Consider the following 17,895-nt stretch of genomic DNA (forward strand, 5'->3'; position numbering starts at 1 on the left):
AGCAGTGAAAAAAAGACACATCACCATTTTTCACACTTTTAATTTTTCACCGTTGCAGCATCCCCATGGTCATGTGGTTTACATTCGGATGCTTGACAACTGATTCACATTTATGACGGTTGCAGTTTCCTGGGGTCATGTGATTGCCACCTTCTGACAAGCAAAGTCAATGGGGAGGCCAGATTCACCTCACAACTGTATTACTAACTTAACAACTGCAGTGATTCACTTAACAACTGTGGCAAGGAAGGTCATAAAATGGGGTGAAACTCACTTAACAAATATCTCACTTAGCAACAGAAATTTTGGGCTCAATTGTGGTTGTAAGTCAAGGACTATCTGTATTGTCACAATTAGCAATTATACAATGGGCTGAAATCGTTTGGAAGTAGAATTTTTAGAGACTTCCTAAACGATGTGAGCCAACTGTGCTTCTATGGGAGAAGATAAACTGCAATACCACTGTTTTCAAAGACAGCAGCATAACACCCTATCTTGAAGAAGCATTAGCCAACAAGAATTCATGAGTGAGATAGATCAGGCCACAACTCGTATTATAGAGAACCCAATCCACTTTCTTGGATTCCACAGACTCTAAAAAAATCCTTGATTATAAAACAAGACATTGCCCAAATTACTCACTTGGACTTGGTCTCCAAAGCACAGTATGTATGAATGATTTGTCCACAAAAATATCTGGATAGTCTGCAGGAAACTATTTCATTCATTCCTCAGGGATGAAGAGAGTTAGCATTCAGGAGTGGGTTTCACCGTTCAGTCTACCAGGGTTCACTTGCACCCCACTCCACCTCCCACAGCAGCTGTTGCATAGTAAATTGATGTAACTCCTGCTGGAGTCCACCTTGTCTGTTACTAAGAACAGCCACCTTTTTTCCTTCCTCAACTTCAACCCATTCTTGCTGAGCAATGGCAGGGATGCAGGAAATCATTACGTTCCATAGATTTGCTTATTTACTTGTCCAATTTAAGCTTTTGCAACAATTATCTTCAACCTTCTTCAGTCTAGTGGGAGGAATAATGTCCATTTGAATTTTCTCCAGCTGCTTTTCTTCCTTTTTCAGGGGGCTGGGGGAGATATATTAAGAACCTATGAGTATTCTACCCCATAATATTATAACGTTATTGCAAACTAGGATATCCCACAGGAAATTATGGAAGGGATGGTGGGTACATTTGGGGGAGTCACAAAACAGCAATTTTCCAGAAGGAAAACTGATAAGCTTGCTCCCTGCCATCCTTTCTAGTTCCCTGGAATTTTAATTTCCAGACAGATTTTATCTATTTTCTGTGCAAATAGTTGTGCTTCTAAATAATACCCAAGGCTGTGCTTATTGTCTAATAATTCCCATTGGGCCTATTAGGGGCACACATGAATTTTTTAAATGAAGATTGAAATAGAAGCTGAGACTTTGTTTTATAGCCAATTAAAATCAGGAGGGCAAAGAGTCTGGCAGGTGCTAAGAACATTTCCTTGCAACCGTAACCCCGGTCCTAGCTCAGTCTCTCTTTTTTAAGATATCCCTCCATTCTGACTCGGAACAGAAAAGAAATTCTGACATATAGTCGGTCAAGAAAAGGGTTGTGTCTGAGCTGGAATTCATTGGGCTATATTTTGCTTCAGTACCTTTGACATAAAAAAATCCACACCTAACTGCCTTGACTACTTGTTAGAGTAGAGAAGTGGAATGGGTGTATATGCCTATAGACATGCACGTATGTATAAATAAATGCTTCAATGGTGACAATAGAAAATTTGGGACACATCTATTTCTTCAATTTTCACAGCACCCTTTCTTCTTTGTGGTGCTTGAGGCCATGTATAGTTGTATCCCCCTAACAGCCCAATAACAGCACCTTTCTTCTTCTAGGTCAGTGATGGCTAACCTTTTTGCCATCGTGTGCCAAAAGTGTGGGGAGCATGGGGGGGTTGCGCGCACGCGTGCCCACATCCATGAATCAATGCCCCACACACACCCCGCACCCCCACGCATGTGTACGCGACCTCCCCGCGCTACCCCCGCTTTTGGCACGTGATGGCAAAAAGGTTAACGGTGGGCCCAGTAGGCCCGTTTTTCGCCCTCCCCAGGCCCCAGAGGCTTTCTTGGAGCCTGGGGAGGGTGAAAACAGCCTTTCCCCCCCCCCAGAGGCCTGTTTCCCGACTTCCAGTGGGCCCGGAAGGCCCAAAAATCAGCTGGCTGACGCACACATACGCACTGGAGCTGAGCTAGGGCACCGCTTACGTGGCCACAGATATGGCTCTGCATGCCACTTGTGGCGCCTATGCCATAGGTTCGCCATCATGGTTCTAGGTGCTGCAGGCCATGTATCCCCTATAGCAGTGATGGCTAACTTTTTTGCCATCGCGTGCCAGGAGCGGGGGGAGGGGTCGTGCACATGCTTGCCCACACTCATAATTATATGCACCCCGCCCTCGCACATGTGCGTCCGACAGCCCCCGCCCACTCCTGGCACGCGATGGCACAATAGGCCCATTTTTCTCTCTCCCCAGGCTCCAGAGCCTTTCTAGGAGCTTGGGGACTGCAAAAATGGCTTTCTTCACTCCCCACCCCCCCGGAGGCCCTCCAGAGTTTTCCAACTTCCGGTGGGACCGGAAGACCCGTTTTTTGCTCTTCTCCAGGCTCCAGAGCCTTTCTAGGAACCTGAGGAGGGTGAAAACGGCCTTCCCCACCCACCCCCCAGAGGCCCTCCGGAGGCCAGAAACAGCCCATTTGCCGACTTCTGGTCCCACCGGAGCTCGCATGCCCACACGTGCCATAGGTTCGCCATCATGGCCTATAGGTGTGGGTGAGAGATTGTGATTAGTCCAAATCACCCATTGAGTTTTATGGTTGAACGTTGATTTGATCCTGGATTTCCCATCAGAATGGCACCCTGTAGTTCATCTACCCCTAATCTGGGTGCCCTTCTGATGTGTGGCTGACAACTCCCCAAATTCCCCAACTGGTACAACCTTTGCTGAGAATTCTGAAGGTTGAGGAGATATCTGGAGGGCGTCCATTTTGGGAATGTCTGCTCTGATGACTGCACCAAACGTTGTTCCCTGTCAGTTAAAAAAAAGAGTCTTGAGTATCCACATGAGAAAAAATTATTATCCAATACTTACAAAACTGAGTAACACGTAGTTTTAGTGCTGTACTTTCAATAATTAGAACAGCTTACAAATGAACAAACAAATCATTTCTGCCACCATTCAGCATTTCATCTAAATCTGGAGATTATATTATTTACTAAGCTGGGCATTGTGTGTGGACCATAAAGTGTGATCTGCCAAGTGCCAAAATATTGTTTGTGCGTTATATATATATACTCCTAGAGAGGCTCCTACAGACTCCTAGAGAGACTCCTAGAGAGGTTCTGGAGGCTGGGGACAGCAAAAAATGTCACTTCCTGTCCCACCGGGAGTTGGGAAATGGGCCTTTTCAGCCTCCGTAGGGCCTCCAAGGGAGTGGGAAAGGCTGTTTTCGCCGTTCCCAGATACACAGAGAGGATCTGGAATCAGGTAAGAAAGAAAAACGGGCCTACCAGGCCATCATGTGCCAGGAGCGGGGGGGGAGGGGGTTGCGCACGCATGCACGTGGGCACGTGTGCGCGCAACCCTCCCCCGCCCCCCCCTCCTGGCACGCGATGGCAAAAAGGTTAGCCATCACTGCTATAGAAGAATCTCTAGCATTTCCAGGTCAAACTGGATAGCTCCCCTCTCTGAAACACTGAAGAACTGTACGTTGGCACATAAGCACTGCCCTACATTGCTAAGAAGTTGCTTCATATCATCCAGGAGTTGTGAGCATTAGCTGGAATTCCAATAATCCTGTTTTAATATTTCTAGTCATAATAATTTCAATTTCATCCAGGTAAACTTTTACAGCAAGATTAAAAAGGTTCACTGGTGTTTCATTTCTTAGTTGTTATACTGCGAGATGAAATGAGAGCCCCTGGGTGAGATTTAATCTTGCAGCTGTTTTGTTAAGAAATGTCTACGCAGAATTAAGAATTTCCCCAAAAGAAATTCATATCAACTGCTGCTCATTGTTTTATTTGCCCTAGAACTTATAATTTTAGTTACTTTGTCAAAACCCTTGTTGTTATACATACAAAGTAAATAAAATTATACCTATATTACCTATCATATCACCTGTCAATAGTGTCTATTTTCTTTTTCTTATTTTTTTTTTATCAAAAAGATTTCTTTCACTAAGGAGATTGTAACTATTAACAATTTTGAATCTATACAACAATGTATTCTCACAACAAACAACGTAACCCTAGGTCAAAACAAGCATTTCAGATTATTAAAAAGTCTACAATCTAAAAGGATCTCGAAAGAAATATAACTATAGTGAAGCATTTCAGATTATTAAAAAGTCTACAATCTAAAAGGTTCTCGAAAGAAATGTAACTATAGTGAAGCAAAGTTGCTCATGTTAGGAACATATATTTTAAAGTTCCTTATGGTAAGAAAGACTGATAGAAAGCAGAAACTTGACAGAAACCAAGCACATCTCCAAAGCTGCTGTCTCGATTTCTTGTGCTCTCTTATGTTTTTCACAATCTCCCTTTCTCAAAGAAGATCAAGAACATAGCTGAGATCAGATCATTTCTGTGAAGAGCATTTGGATCACAATTTGGATTTCCAGGGAGGAAACAGTATATTCCAGAGAGAAGCCCAAAATAAGAAACTGCACAGTCTTAACTGGATGGGGGAGGAGGAAGAGGTGTAGGATACCTATATTGTCTCGGGTGTATCTGCTAGGTTAAAAGATTATAGCTTTAGACTGGCAAGATTCTATCTATTGGGTATAAGCAAAAACATTTGGATTCGATTGGAATTCACAGGCTTATCTCTGGTCTAGGGCCTGACATATGTAGTGGCTATTAATGTTCTAATCATTTTAATAATTTTTAAGCAATTTTCTTAAAGAAAATTAAGTAGGGGTTGGGTTAATTCATTTCATTGTGCTGTTTCTGTGTATTTCCTATTAATAAAATGCTAGCAAAGAAAGGTTTGGTCCTGCTATGCCTGGGTTTTTTTTAATACTTTTTCACACACACCACTTTTTTTTTTTTAACCTGCAAGATTTTGTCCAAGCAGATGGATTAAATCTGCTTCAAAGATGGTGGCAATATTCTTCAACCAACAGGATGAAGTTTTCTCAGGTCTGAAATTCCAAATAAATATTTTCTGGGTTTCTCCCTCCAAAGGGAAAAAAAAAAGCTAAATCTCCTTTTAAAGAGTAAACCAAGACTTCTTTCAGAGATCTCTTCGGGAAGGGAGGCAGAAAGCACAATGGCCCCTTCGAGCCTCGACAGCAGAGAAGGTTGACATCTCTCTTCTCTCTCTCTCTCTCTGTCTCTCTCTCTCTCTTGCTCTCCAAATCTCTCTCGCTCTTCCTCTCCCTTTCTGTGTGTGAATTAAATATTGTTTGCAGTGCTTATTGACAGAGCAGTAAGCTCTACTGTGTTTTAATTTGTTCTTTGATAGTTGCCTTTTGCTGCTAAATTGATTTTCAAGGGGTGAGGCTTTCCTGATTTAACTCCTGCCAGGCAATTGAAAACTGAAAGGCAAGGAAAACAGAGCTTGGGCAGGAGTTAGGAACCCAGAAAATCTCTGCTTCAGTAAACTACCTCAGCCTGATAGAGCATTTTAGCAGCTACACCATTCTCAGGCAGCTGTTGCCATGGTGTTGATTCAGGAGTGCTGAGGGATATACACATCCGAGTTTCCTAGCAACACATACACACACCTGATGGAATGGAGAGATCATTGGATAGGAGATTCTGTCACTAGTGGTGCACCGTAATTGTTAAGAATGGGAGCTGTGAGGTAGATGCCTCCATTTCAAAAGAAAAGTCTGCAAGGGTTCATTACTTGCCACCCTGAATCACAATCTGAACTAAAATTTGGAACTAAATTTTCTTGAATTGTTTCAAGAAAACAATAAAATGAGAGGCAGAGGCTTTCTGCCTCAGAAAGATGAACAGAAAGATGCATTTTAAAGAAATCCTACAAGGGTCATACAATTTGCTACAAAATTTTAAAGTTGTCGTTATATAAATCTGCATAGTAATAGCATAGTATAGCAGTGTGAAAGTTTAAATCACCTTCAGATTTTAACCTGATGTCAATCAATATTGTGAGGTCCTTGGTGCTCTGTGAGTTTGGTTATTTTCTTGTAGATCAGTGGTTCTCAACCTTCCTAATGCCGCGACCCTTTAATACAGTTCCTCATGTTGTGGTGACCCCCAACCAGGGGTGGGTTCTAAATTTTTTTACTACCAGTTATGTGGGCGTGGCTTATTTTGTGGGCATGGCTTGGAGGTCATGTGACTGGGTAGGTGTGGCTAGCTGGTCATGTGACCGGGTGGCCATGGCTATCTGTATAGGGACTACTCAGAGGGCTGAAAAAAGTCATTTCTGACAGGTCCTCGCACTTTTGACTGGTACTCACACTTATGATCATCCTCACATTTATGCCCGTGCAGCATTCTTAACAACCATGTCATTCATTTCACAACTGCTTCTTTTCAACCATGGTGATAAGATAGGGCAAAAAACGTAAAATATGAGGATAGTCGTAAATTCGAGATCTGGTCAAAAGTGCGAGGACCAGTCAAAAATAACTTTTTCAGCCCTCTGAGTAGTCCATATGCATAAAAGGACTACCCAGAGGGCTGAAAAAAGTGATTTCTGACAGGTCCTTTTGGCCGGTCTTCGCACTTATGACTGGTCATCATTTATGCCCATTGTAGCATTCTTAACAACCATGACACCCATTTCACAACTGCTTCTCTTCACCATGGTGACAAGATAGGGCAAAAACATAAAATGTGAGGACAGTCGTAAGTTCTGGTCAAAAGTGCGAGGACCAGTCAGAAATAACTTTTTCAGCCCTCTGAGTAGTCCATATGCATAAAAGGATACAGCAATAGAGAGGGATGAAGGAAGGGAAGGGAAATTAGAGTAGGAGTGAGAGTAAGAGAGGGAGGAAGAGAGGAGGAGAAGGAGAAAGGAAGAGGAAGTAGGGAGGAGAAGAAGAGGGGGAGGAAGAGAAAGTAAGAAGGAAAGAAAAGAGAGGTGGTAGGTTTGAGGAGAAAGATTGCTGTACAATAAAAAAGATGAAAGGGAAGAAAGCCAACCCCAAACAAATATAAAGATATTAAGATAAAGAATGAATTGTTACACTTTAAAGAATAAAAGAGAACAAATATGAATAAATAACAATAATTAGAAACACACATACAAACATACAATGTATTTTCTTTGAACAGAGTATTTGGCCGGTTCACAAATTTAAACAGTGTTTAGTCATTTCAATTAAATTTACAGTTTCTATATTTCCTTTTTGCCATATTTATTCCTCATCTATTTTTGAAAAAAACCAATATTACCCTTCATCCTCATCTCTAATCTTAATCAAATTCAATTTTTCCCTTCTATTCTATATTATACCCCTTCCCATTGTCATCTATTTTTATATCCATCCTCACATTGGTTAATTATGTAATATTACAGTTGTTTAATATAAATTCAACATTTTAATATAAATCAATTAGTTATATAACTACCTTTTTTGTATATTAATCAATATGAACATGAATATTCCAATTATTTCCATGCAATCCAATTTCTTACAAATCAATTAATCATATTTACCAATAATAATAAACCAAATAATTTCCCCCATATATTCCTCCAAACCACAACTTAACCATTTCTGCTTTCAACACAATATACAATTAATAGTATCTCAATTATTACAATTCCCTAGTTAAATAGAGCTTTTTTTCTTTTGTGTTTTAAAATCTTGAACTCTCCTCTTTTTCCCTAAATTTCCCATTGTTTGCACCTACCTTTCTTGGTGAGGAAAAAGAAAAGAAATCTGCCTGCCTAATTTTCCAACATTGCAGCAATAGCAAAGCCAACAGCCTGCTTTACTTTCAGTTTCGTTTTTCAGCATAGCTAGGGGGGAAAAAATCTGCTGCAGCGCTCTTTGTAAGCAAGCAGCAGAGCCCTGAGCAAAACAGCTGAGAGCAAATCAGCTGAGAGTCGGGAGCCGATCTAATCAAGGGCTAATTAGCCTATGCTGAAGCTCCGCGGGCCAATAAAAATACAAAAAACCACCAAACCATTTGTTAAATTGCTGGCTCGCCCGCCCCTCGCCCACCACTATTTATTGGCAATAAATAGTGGTGCGGAGGGGCGGGGCAAGCCAGCAATTTAACAAACGGTTCGGCTCCTAGAACCGGCAGAATCCCACCACTGGCTATAGGGCGGCCCTTTGAAGCCCCGCGGCAAGAATTTAAACAGTTTTTTTTTCCTCTAGCCATCAGCTGGGACTCAGGAGGCAGCAATAGATTGGGAGTGGGCGGGGTAAGCGAACGGCCAGCGAGCCAACAGAGCAGAGAGTGAGGGTGAGTGAAGGCGTGGGGGGGCGAGAGAGGGCTTTGGCGACTCCTGTGAAATGGCCATTCGACCCCCAAAGGGGTCGCGACCCCCAGGTTGAGAACCGCTGTTGTAAATACTTCACTACTAAACTAGATAACAACATAACAGCTAATAGGGAGTGAGGTTTGCTTTCATTCTATATACTATACTGGTGACTTGCCCTGTCAGCATCAGTTGGAGTAGTCTTGGTGGTTCCTTTATTGGGCTGTTTTTACTGTTAACTTGTTTATCTGAGGTGGCAATTCCTTGATTGGAGTATTGTTTGCTTCTTGATTGTTGATCTAATATTAATATTGGTGTTAATCTCTGTTTATATGGATGTTGATTGCTGGTGAGGAGATCTTTTTTGTTTTCTTTTTTTTTTTTTAATTTGATTTATATGCCGCCCTTCTCCGGAGACTCAGGGCGGCTTACAATGTGTTAAACAATAGCCTTCATACTTTTGTATATTTATACAAAATCAGCTTATTGCCCCCACAAATTGGGTCCTCAATTTACCTACCTTAGAAAGGATGGAAGGCTGAGTCAACCTTGAGCCTGGTGAGATTTGAACTTACAGTAATTGCAGACAGCTGGTGTTAATCACAATGCTATCAGTCTGCTGAGCCACCAGGCTCTTTTTGGCTTTTTGATCATTTCTTTTGAATGGTATGTAGATTGTTGTTTATCTCTGTCAGAGTTTCTTGCAAAAATCAAATCCAGAAAGCACACACAGGCAGACTGATGCATTAACTTCTTTATATACATAATAATAGATGAAGTATTTATAATACCAATATCAGAGTTCTTCTTCACATAGTAGCAGTTACAACACAAGGCAGGAGAGAACAGTTAGTTTCATTTCAGCAGAGCAGACAAGCATGCACAGACTGCTTAGTTTCAGTTTCAACTCTCTGCACAGAATCAGAAGCTGCAGACTGAGACACGCCCTGGCTCCAGTCTGTTTCAGCTCCCAATTGGCTGACTTAGTTGCTATGCCTATTCATTGGCTGACCTTATTACTGTGTCTCCATTCAGTCCCCATTGACTGATCTATTCCAGCCCATGAATATTCATACTCTGACAATCTCTGTGTGCCTGTTGATGACTGATTTGTCAGTGCCGGGCCTCCAGGAATTCTCTAGCAGTTTTAAACAAGGCTTGGTCTAGGACCATGATGGCGAACCTATGGCACGCGTGCCCGAAGTGGCATGTGGAGCCATGTCACCTGGCATGCACAACATCTCCCATTACTCTTCCAGGTTTCTGGTGCTCATATACGTGCAGTGATCAGCTGTCCTTTTTGCATGCGGTACTACCGGAAACTGGAAGAGCTGATCTTCCGTTTTCCTGCCTGAGCTTGCGCGCCGGCCAGCTGATTGTCGCATGTGCATGCACGCCAGAAACCCAGAAGAGTAGCTGGCTGAAATCCGACGTTCAGTAGCTGAAACCGGAAGTTCATTTTTGGGCGTGCTCATGCGCCCTGGTCAGCTCCTCTTCTGGGTTGTCATCACTGATCTAGGATACTCATAGTTTCCCATGTATTGTGAAATTAAGGAGTTTTTATCATGTCTTCTGACTGCTAGCTGATGTTTATAGATGTGGTCTGCTAGTCTTTTGCCTGTTTGTCCTACATAGTGACTGTAGCAACATAGAAACTATCAATAAACAACAGCCCAATCAAGGAACCACCAAGACTACTCCCACCAACACTGTTAAGGTAATCCATTAATATATAAAATGAGAGCAAACTCCACTCCACACTAGCCCTGATGATGTTACCTAGTTTAGTAATAAAACATCTGCAAGCTAGAGAGCAACCAAGGATCCCACAGTTCAACCTCAGCTACAGCTATTCTCTTCTATCAGTATCAGCCAAACAATATTATAAGTGAATGATATACAGTAATAGAATTGTAACCAGTATGATTTCAATTAGAAGTTAGAGACTAAGATAAAAAATATAATAATTTCTGCTTAATCTAAAAAATGCAATGAGTTTAACAGTTATAAAAAGATTAAATGTTATAATATTGTGTTAGGAAAACCTCCAAATTTAGATATGCACAAAACTATTTATAAGACTATGTCAAAAAATGTTAATTCAAGAGATAATTTCTATATCAGCGTGCTTGTTTGTATGTATGTATGTTGTATGTATATATGGACATATGCACATGTACACACTATGCATACAGTTGTTAGATTAGCACAGCACAATTACCGTACTTATAGTGAATGCTCAAATTGGCTACTGATAGCATATTATCAGCAGATGAGGAGGTGTCACCCAGCTTGCTTCCTGTTTAGGAACCTCCAAAGCCCATTCATCACTTTTGAAGGTAAGAACTTTGTGGTTCCTCTCTCTTGGATGTTCCAAGGTTCTTTTTCCAAAAGGCAACTGAATTTTCTTGGGTTTTTTTTTTTCCTTTGAAAACATTTTGCTTCTCATCCAAGAAGCTTCTTCAGTTCTGAATTGAAAACGTTTCTTGGATGAAAAGCAAAATTTTTCAAAGGAAACAAAACCAAGAAAGTTCAGTTGCTTTTTGATAAAAAAGAATCTTTGGAACAACAATGACTTGGATGATTGAGAATTTCCATAGACATTTTTTTCTTGGGGCCTTTTCAAAGGGAAAATCCCATTGCCATACTATTTTGGGTGCATTATTACTACTTTCCTGACTTGATTTTTTTTAATGATACATCTCCTTTTCTTTTCCTAGGATGACCCAGAAGGGGAAGAGATTGAAAGAGAAAAATTCAATTCTTTGAAACTGGAATTCACAGACGATGATAACTTCAAAACCAAAGTTAATTACTCATATGCAGCTGTACAGATTCCTACAGACATCTACAAAGGCTGTAAGTTCTTCTTTGCAGAACTCTTCATATTGAGGCCAAAGACCATATCCTATATGTTCATTTAAAAAAAAAATCTATGACATAGACAAAAGAATTGAATTAATTTCCCCTTGCATGTACAGATCCTTATAGAAAAGTCACTAAAAAAACAAACCAAAAAAATTACTTATTCAATGCTTGAGTTTTCTGGGACTGATTCTTAGCCAGTTCTTTCCTACACTGTAATGTCAATTGGCTGCATGTAGGTACTCCCTTATCTGAATGTATAATTGCTCTACAAGAAAATGACTGTTGCTTTACTACAAGAAGATATTATATTAACCTTTCCTAAGCTGATGTTTTTCTGATGTATGAAAGGATAATTCTAACGTACCAAATAGTCTGGGTGTCAAGTTTCCAAAAGATGCCCTAATTAATTCATGAGCCATGATCCAAACTTCAAAGGAAATATAGTCATTTATTAGGAGCACCATTCCGGCAATACTGGGATGCAGTTAGGACTGATCCTGCGTAGATTTATGTTCCCCTATGACCCTGTCTCTCCCCTCCTCTCTGGCCATGTCATAAATCATATTCTCCAATTAACCACTTTGGCTGGCTGTGAACCCTAATGCCTCCTTCTGATTGCGGTCAGAAAGAATGTATGGAAGTCACTTCAGTTCTCCCTCCCTCCTGTTCATGGCAACTTGAAAGCTTTGCAAGTTGACACTGGGATTATGAGAAATAGAGTCAGGTGTAACTAAATGTTGGGGAAAAGCTGAACTGGACTGCGGTCTCAAATAATATGGAAAAACTGGAGATGAATAATATCTCAAGAACACTGTGGATTATAAAAACTATTTGGAGTTATGCCTAATGTTTATGAACTAAAGACCTAAAAAGTGAAGTTGCCCTCAGGTTAAAAAACTTGATGGAAAAATGGAATGAGGTTTCTATAGCACCAGTGGTTAAATATGTAGGGAAGGAGATGAACATCTTCGTCCCCATGTGCTGATTAAGCTTCAGTTTGATTGCTTTGTGTGTCAAGCCTTCATGAGCTTCAGCACTTTATGGATGTACAGGGTCACAAAGTCACAACTTTCTATTACAATTCAGAAATGTTACGGCATCTCTGAAAAATAATAGAATATAAAGGGAAATATTGAAAAGTCCATCCTCAAGCCTCAATTTGGCATCAGTTTCAGGCATACTGAGAGCCACTAAAATTGTAGACTCATAGAAGGAGGGTGGGAAGGAATTATGGAAGTCATCTAGTTCCATCCCCTGCCCAGTGCAGACTGGAGATTGATTGTGTATTTCACTCAGAATGTATATATCAGTAGTCTCATAAAAACAAATTACATCCAACCTTGGTATGTATCTTCTAACAAAAAAGGATATTGATGATGATGATGATGATGATGATGATGATGATGATGATGATGATGATACATTGATTCTTTGCTGTTACAAGGACTACACTGATTTCAGTGCATGTCATGGAGTCTTAGGATTGGATAGATCCTCTATTTAGTGAAGAATTAGACTTCTAACAAAGATGAGAGGCAGTTTGGTATAGTGTTTAAAGCGCTGGCCTAGAACCAGGAGACTGAGTTCTGGTCCCTCCTTAGGCATGAAAGCTGGCTTAGTGACTTTGGGCAGTCACTCTCTCACAGCCCAACTTGCCTCACAGGATTGTTGTTATGGAGATAATAGGAGAACGAAGAAGTATTTAGTATGTTCACTGCCTTGAATTACTTATAAAATAATAAAGGCAGGATTTTTAAAAAATCTAAATAAATAAATAAATAAATAAATAAATAAATAAATAAATAAATAAATAAATAAATAACAATAAAATAAAAAGTGAGTTCACTACATCATTGTCAGTGAAGAACTTCTTCTGATATCTAGCTTAAACATGCTCACTTGTAGTTTTAATCCATCATTCTGGTTCTGACTTCTGAGGCAATAGAATATAACTTCATTCCCTCTTTTATATCAAAATATTTCAGTTATTTGAAGACTGTTGAAGACCCTTTCAGTCATCCTTGTTGTAAGCCAAACATCCTTAAATCTGGTAACCATTCTCCCGAGGGCTTGATTTCCAGATCCTTCACCATCTTGACTGGCCTCCTCTGAATTTGCTCCAATTTGTCCATTGTCCTTTTGAACTATGACTGCTGTCATAGGGTTCTGGAAACAGCCTCAGAGAAGACACAGGCACCTCTTATCATGAGCAGCTAAGTTGATTAGAAAATAAACTTTGCTTATGAAGTGAGCAGTGAACTTGCCTATTAACCATCCAATTTCCTGTTTTTGAGACCCACATCTCAAAATTCAAAACCCAGAGTGGGGTTAGCTGTCCTGCACCAAAGCCACCTATTGATATCTTTTCTTTAATGGTACTGTCAGTGGTATCTCTTTTATGATGGCCTGCAATTTTGGCCAGATCTGCTGCTTGATCCTCTTTGAGAATTAGTACTGCTCTTCCTTTGCCTTGAAAGTTCCATTCCTTTGCTGAATCTTCTCATTGCATGTAGCAAAGAGTGGCTTTCACCTGAGCAGCTTGCCCAATAATGACTTCTGATTGTTTCAAAGTGGAATCGCCATGCTAATTAAAAGGGACACAACCATGTTTTTGAGTACCGTATTGAAAATGCTTCTCCTGAGAGTCAGAGAACTGAATCTGATGGGCTGTCGCAATGCGTGTTTCCATCACTTTGTTACTCTGCGTCTCAGGCAACTTTGCCCTTGCATCTCACTCCCTCTAAATTTTGCTTCCTTTCATGAAATGAAAGACGGGAAGTTTGTACATTCTCAGTCACAGAAGAGTTGACTATATGCATAATTTGCACTACAGGCTATCTAATTTCTATTTGGCGCACTATTGGTTTGTGTATTGCTTGTATTGTATTTCTGTCCATTGCTATTACACATGAGTGTATTTGTGTAGGGTAATTGTGAAGTAATTGGCTTACCACAGCAGAACTAATAAACCACAGTTCCTGAACCGGATGAATTCTACAAAGGAAAGGGGAAAATCATGACAAATTCAGCCAACCGTGATTGCGACTTTGCCTGCACACAGTTTCAATCCGGGGCATTTTTAATGTATACGGTATTAATACATAGGGACGAGGTATATCTGCATCTGCCTCTTTTAAGTGATGCATTTCTCCCTCCCACCCTTTCTAGCATCTCAGGGAAATTGTGGATGTCCCAGGCTCATCTGCCATGGATAAATATGAAAAAGAGATATGATCTCAAATCTCTGTACCAGCAATAGAAGGAAAGAACTTTTCATCCAACTTTGCTAATCCTGAAGGACTCTTTGCCCCAGGAAAATTTATTGGTGTAAACAATTCCAATAGATTTGCAATTTTGTGAGATTAAACTCTTCATGTTTCAAAAGTTCTTGCCATTGCTGCCTGCTTACAGCCCGATTTGGGTCCTGCCACTGGCTTGTCAGTGGGTGGAGAACTTATTCCTTCCTTCCAATTAGCCCTAGCCTAATTGAGGATTTTTTACTGAGAAAATTAATTTGCTGTTACCCCCTTCCCCAAGACATTATTTCTCTTTTGCTATAGGAAGGTAGGGTGGAACAACTATTCTTGAAACTTACAGTAGCTTTCCTAGACTAGATAGTAACTGGGAGTTCATGAAGACTTGTTTTATCCTTTTTTACCAAGAAAATGATGCTCCTTGAATGTGTCTCAAAATGTGCAATATTTTTCCAATGCATTGCTTACATTTCTTAATGTTTATTCTGCGCAACATGGTTGGAAAAGGACATAACCACAAAAGCAGGGTGCAATCCTCTTTTTAATCTCTCCTACAACCTTACCATTTATTGACATTAACAAAAGATTAAGCAAAGATGTTACCTAATTCCAGGTATCGATCAAAGATCCAGTGGTATTAGTAAGGAAAAAAAGCAGTCCTGCAGCTTCTAGAAAAGTCATGTCTTTCTCTTACTGCCCATTCTTTGCTGCTGTTTACCTATATTGAGCATCCTACAGTCAAGAGACTGTGGCCCTTTCTCATGGCTCTTAGCTTCCCCATCAGTCAAAGGACAGTTTGTTGATTATGAATCTGCATTGCCAGTCTTTGAATTCAGCCATAGTAAAAGTAAATGAAGCAACCGAGAGAAGGGGATCATTACGCACAAAGTATTAGCAGGCTAGTATAGGCTTCTCCCCATGTGGGACATACAAGATTTTCTATATACAATGCCCACTGTGCCTTCCTTTCATGCTATTCAGGGGAGAATATACCACGTGCTGGAAATATAACTCTTGGCCTCCCTTTAGTGGCAGCTTGGAGGATCAAGATTGTTAAATCTCTGACACCTGCAAGCTTTAAGACTTTAATATGGTTTTTAAAATTCTCTATTAAATCACTTAGGAGTTTAATCAAAAGTGACACAGAAGCTTAACTTTTACTGCCTTTCAGAGCCAGACTGTAAGCACAGAAAGGCGGATTTTCTTTTAAACGCAACTTAATAGCATTGTGTAGAGAGGCTAATTCTGCCCATTTTAAGGGCAACTGGTAGGGACCTGGCACTAACCTAGCCTAGCTAATTCACCTAGTTGCCTAGCTTCATTAAAAGTATGAGTCCCCTAATACAGAGATGTTCTCCCTCAACCCAATGCCCTCCAGATCCTAGATTAGAACTCCCATAATTCCCTTCTAACATGTTAAGTGTCTGGGGGTAGAAAAACCAAGAACTTGCTAATTTGAAATTATGGAGGATATATTCAATCATTTGGCCAATACCAAATCAAAGAAAGGCTGTTTTTGGTGTTTGGCATCACTTAAAAATGATACTACCCAGTGTAGACTAATTCATTGGTATTTGTTGATTCTCTGAAACAAATAATTCAGCTAGGCAGTATTCACACACATCCAAATATATACCTATAGACACATGATCCTTGGAATCCATCTGCTGAATTGTCAGACTGGTTGACACAATACAACTTAATGTTATCCTTTTTAATGACATTTTCTGAGATACACCTACAGAGGCTTGTTACAGGTGTAAATGGAAAACTGTATCAGTGGAATGATTTCATTGCATTGGCACCAGTGGATTACATGTGGTGATTAATTTTATTATCATCCTTGCTTAGATCAAGCTACTAATTAAGCAAATCATGAAGCTGCCTATTAGCATTAGTTGTTTCTTTGTTTTCATGTTTTTTGGGTTTCTACTAAGATTCAAACCTTTTCATGGACTGATAGATGGGATGCAGAATAGAAAAGACTGAGATCCATTACTCTAAAGGAGGGGTGCTACTATTACTAGGGCTTCACATGACTCAGTCTTTGCCAGAATATAGAATTGTCAGAGGAATACAGCATCTACAAAGATTCGTTGTTGATGCTCTGTTCTTCTGCTCTGAATCTCCAGGTCCCACCACTAAAGTTGTAATAATAGCAATTCCTCATGCATAAAAGTATATTGTGCTTCATAAGATACTTATAGCAATAATGCTGGTTCTGAAAAGCGCACAGCCAATGCACTGGGGGATCCTGGAATATAAACTTAGGAAATGAACAAGAAAATTAAGTTAGAAAATATAATTGAGGAAATCAAAGAAAAATTGGAGTCTGTTTTGTGCATTCCCCTGAATAATAACCCGGAACCCACTTTTATTTACTCACTGTCATAATTTCAAGGCGTGCTTTGGGTACAAACAGGAAACATGGCCTGCGATAAGACAAATGGAGGATATCACAGCTTACAACCGTTTTTTTAGGGCATATGTGGATACTGTCAAAGAATGCCTTCTGGGAGAAGAAATAATAATCTTGTAATAAGAGGGTGCGTGGGCTTCATTTAAAAAAGAAATCAAACAAGATAATGTGTTTTGAAGTAGGGAAGTTCACAGTTTTTTAAAATAATTATCTGAACAACTAAGCCTCTGAGGAGGTCACTAGCTATGTGTGTGCTTTGTGGATTTTCTTGCCTAAGAGCAACAACAAGCTATGCCTGCAGCATTTTTGTTCCTGTGTGGGAGGCAAGGGTTGCAGGAATGAGATTCCCATGCTTTGTTTCTTCAGCAAAACCAAGAACTATTAGGATGAGGGACTGGGATGCTCTGGCAAGGCAGGCCCCTCTTTAAAGATATACTTTAGCATTTTTCTTGCATGCTATTTAATACAGCTTGTATTCTGTTTTGTCAGCCATCCCCAGCATAGGGGACGATTGCTGTTTGCATAATAAAATATGTAGATAAAACCATGATAGAGTTTCAAGGAAGACAGAAACACAGGAAGAGCTTGAAGAACCTCTGAAGCACTGGAAACAAGAAGTCACTTAGCATAGCTATCAGGTTATTAGAGTAGCTCTCAGAACTTGGATAATAGCTGTCAATGGCTGTACTGGATGGGAAGTTAACTTTCACTCACACAGAAAAGCTTTGACAGACATGGATGCAAATGTATGCCAACCAGACCTTTAAATCAGGAAGTATACTGTTTTCAGGATGTGATGGACGTATTTCTAATATGTATGAAATCCCACAAACCATTACCTCCACTTGTTTATAGGTGTAAGTGAACCTGCTCAGAACATCTAGGAA

General features: G+C 40.2%; 1 protein-coding gene across 1 annotated transcript in view; it reads left to right on the top strand.

Moving 5' to 3' along the window:
* CACNA2D2 (calcium voltage-gated channel auxiliary subunit alpha2delta 2) overlaps positions 1 to 17,895 on the top strand; it is a 655,759-nt gene that overhangs the window by 479,594 nt on the left and 158,270 nt on the right. Inside the window, exon 6 of the mRNA XM_070933719.1 lies at positions 11,188 to 11,326. Within this exon, the coding sequence (XP_070789820.1) occupies positions 11,188 to 11,326 (139 nt within the window). The remainder of the gene's footprint in view (positions 1 to 11,187; positions 11,327 to 17,895) is intronic.

Source organism: Pituophis catenifer, unplaced genomic scaffold (assembly GCF_029215685.1).
Source record: "Pituophis catenifer annectens isolate HBS135680 unplaced genomic scaffold, rPitCat1.0.hap2 SCAF_2, whole genome shotgun sequence".
NCBI lineage: Eukaryota > Metazoa > Chordata > Lepidosauria > Squamata > Colubridae > Pituophis > Pituophis catenifer.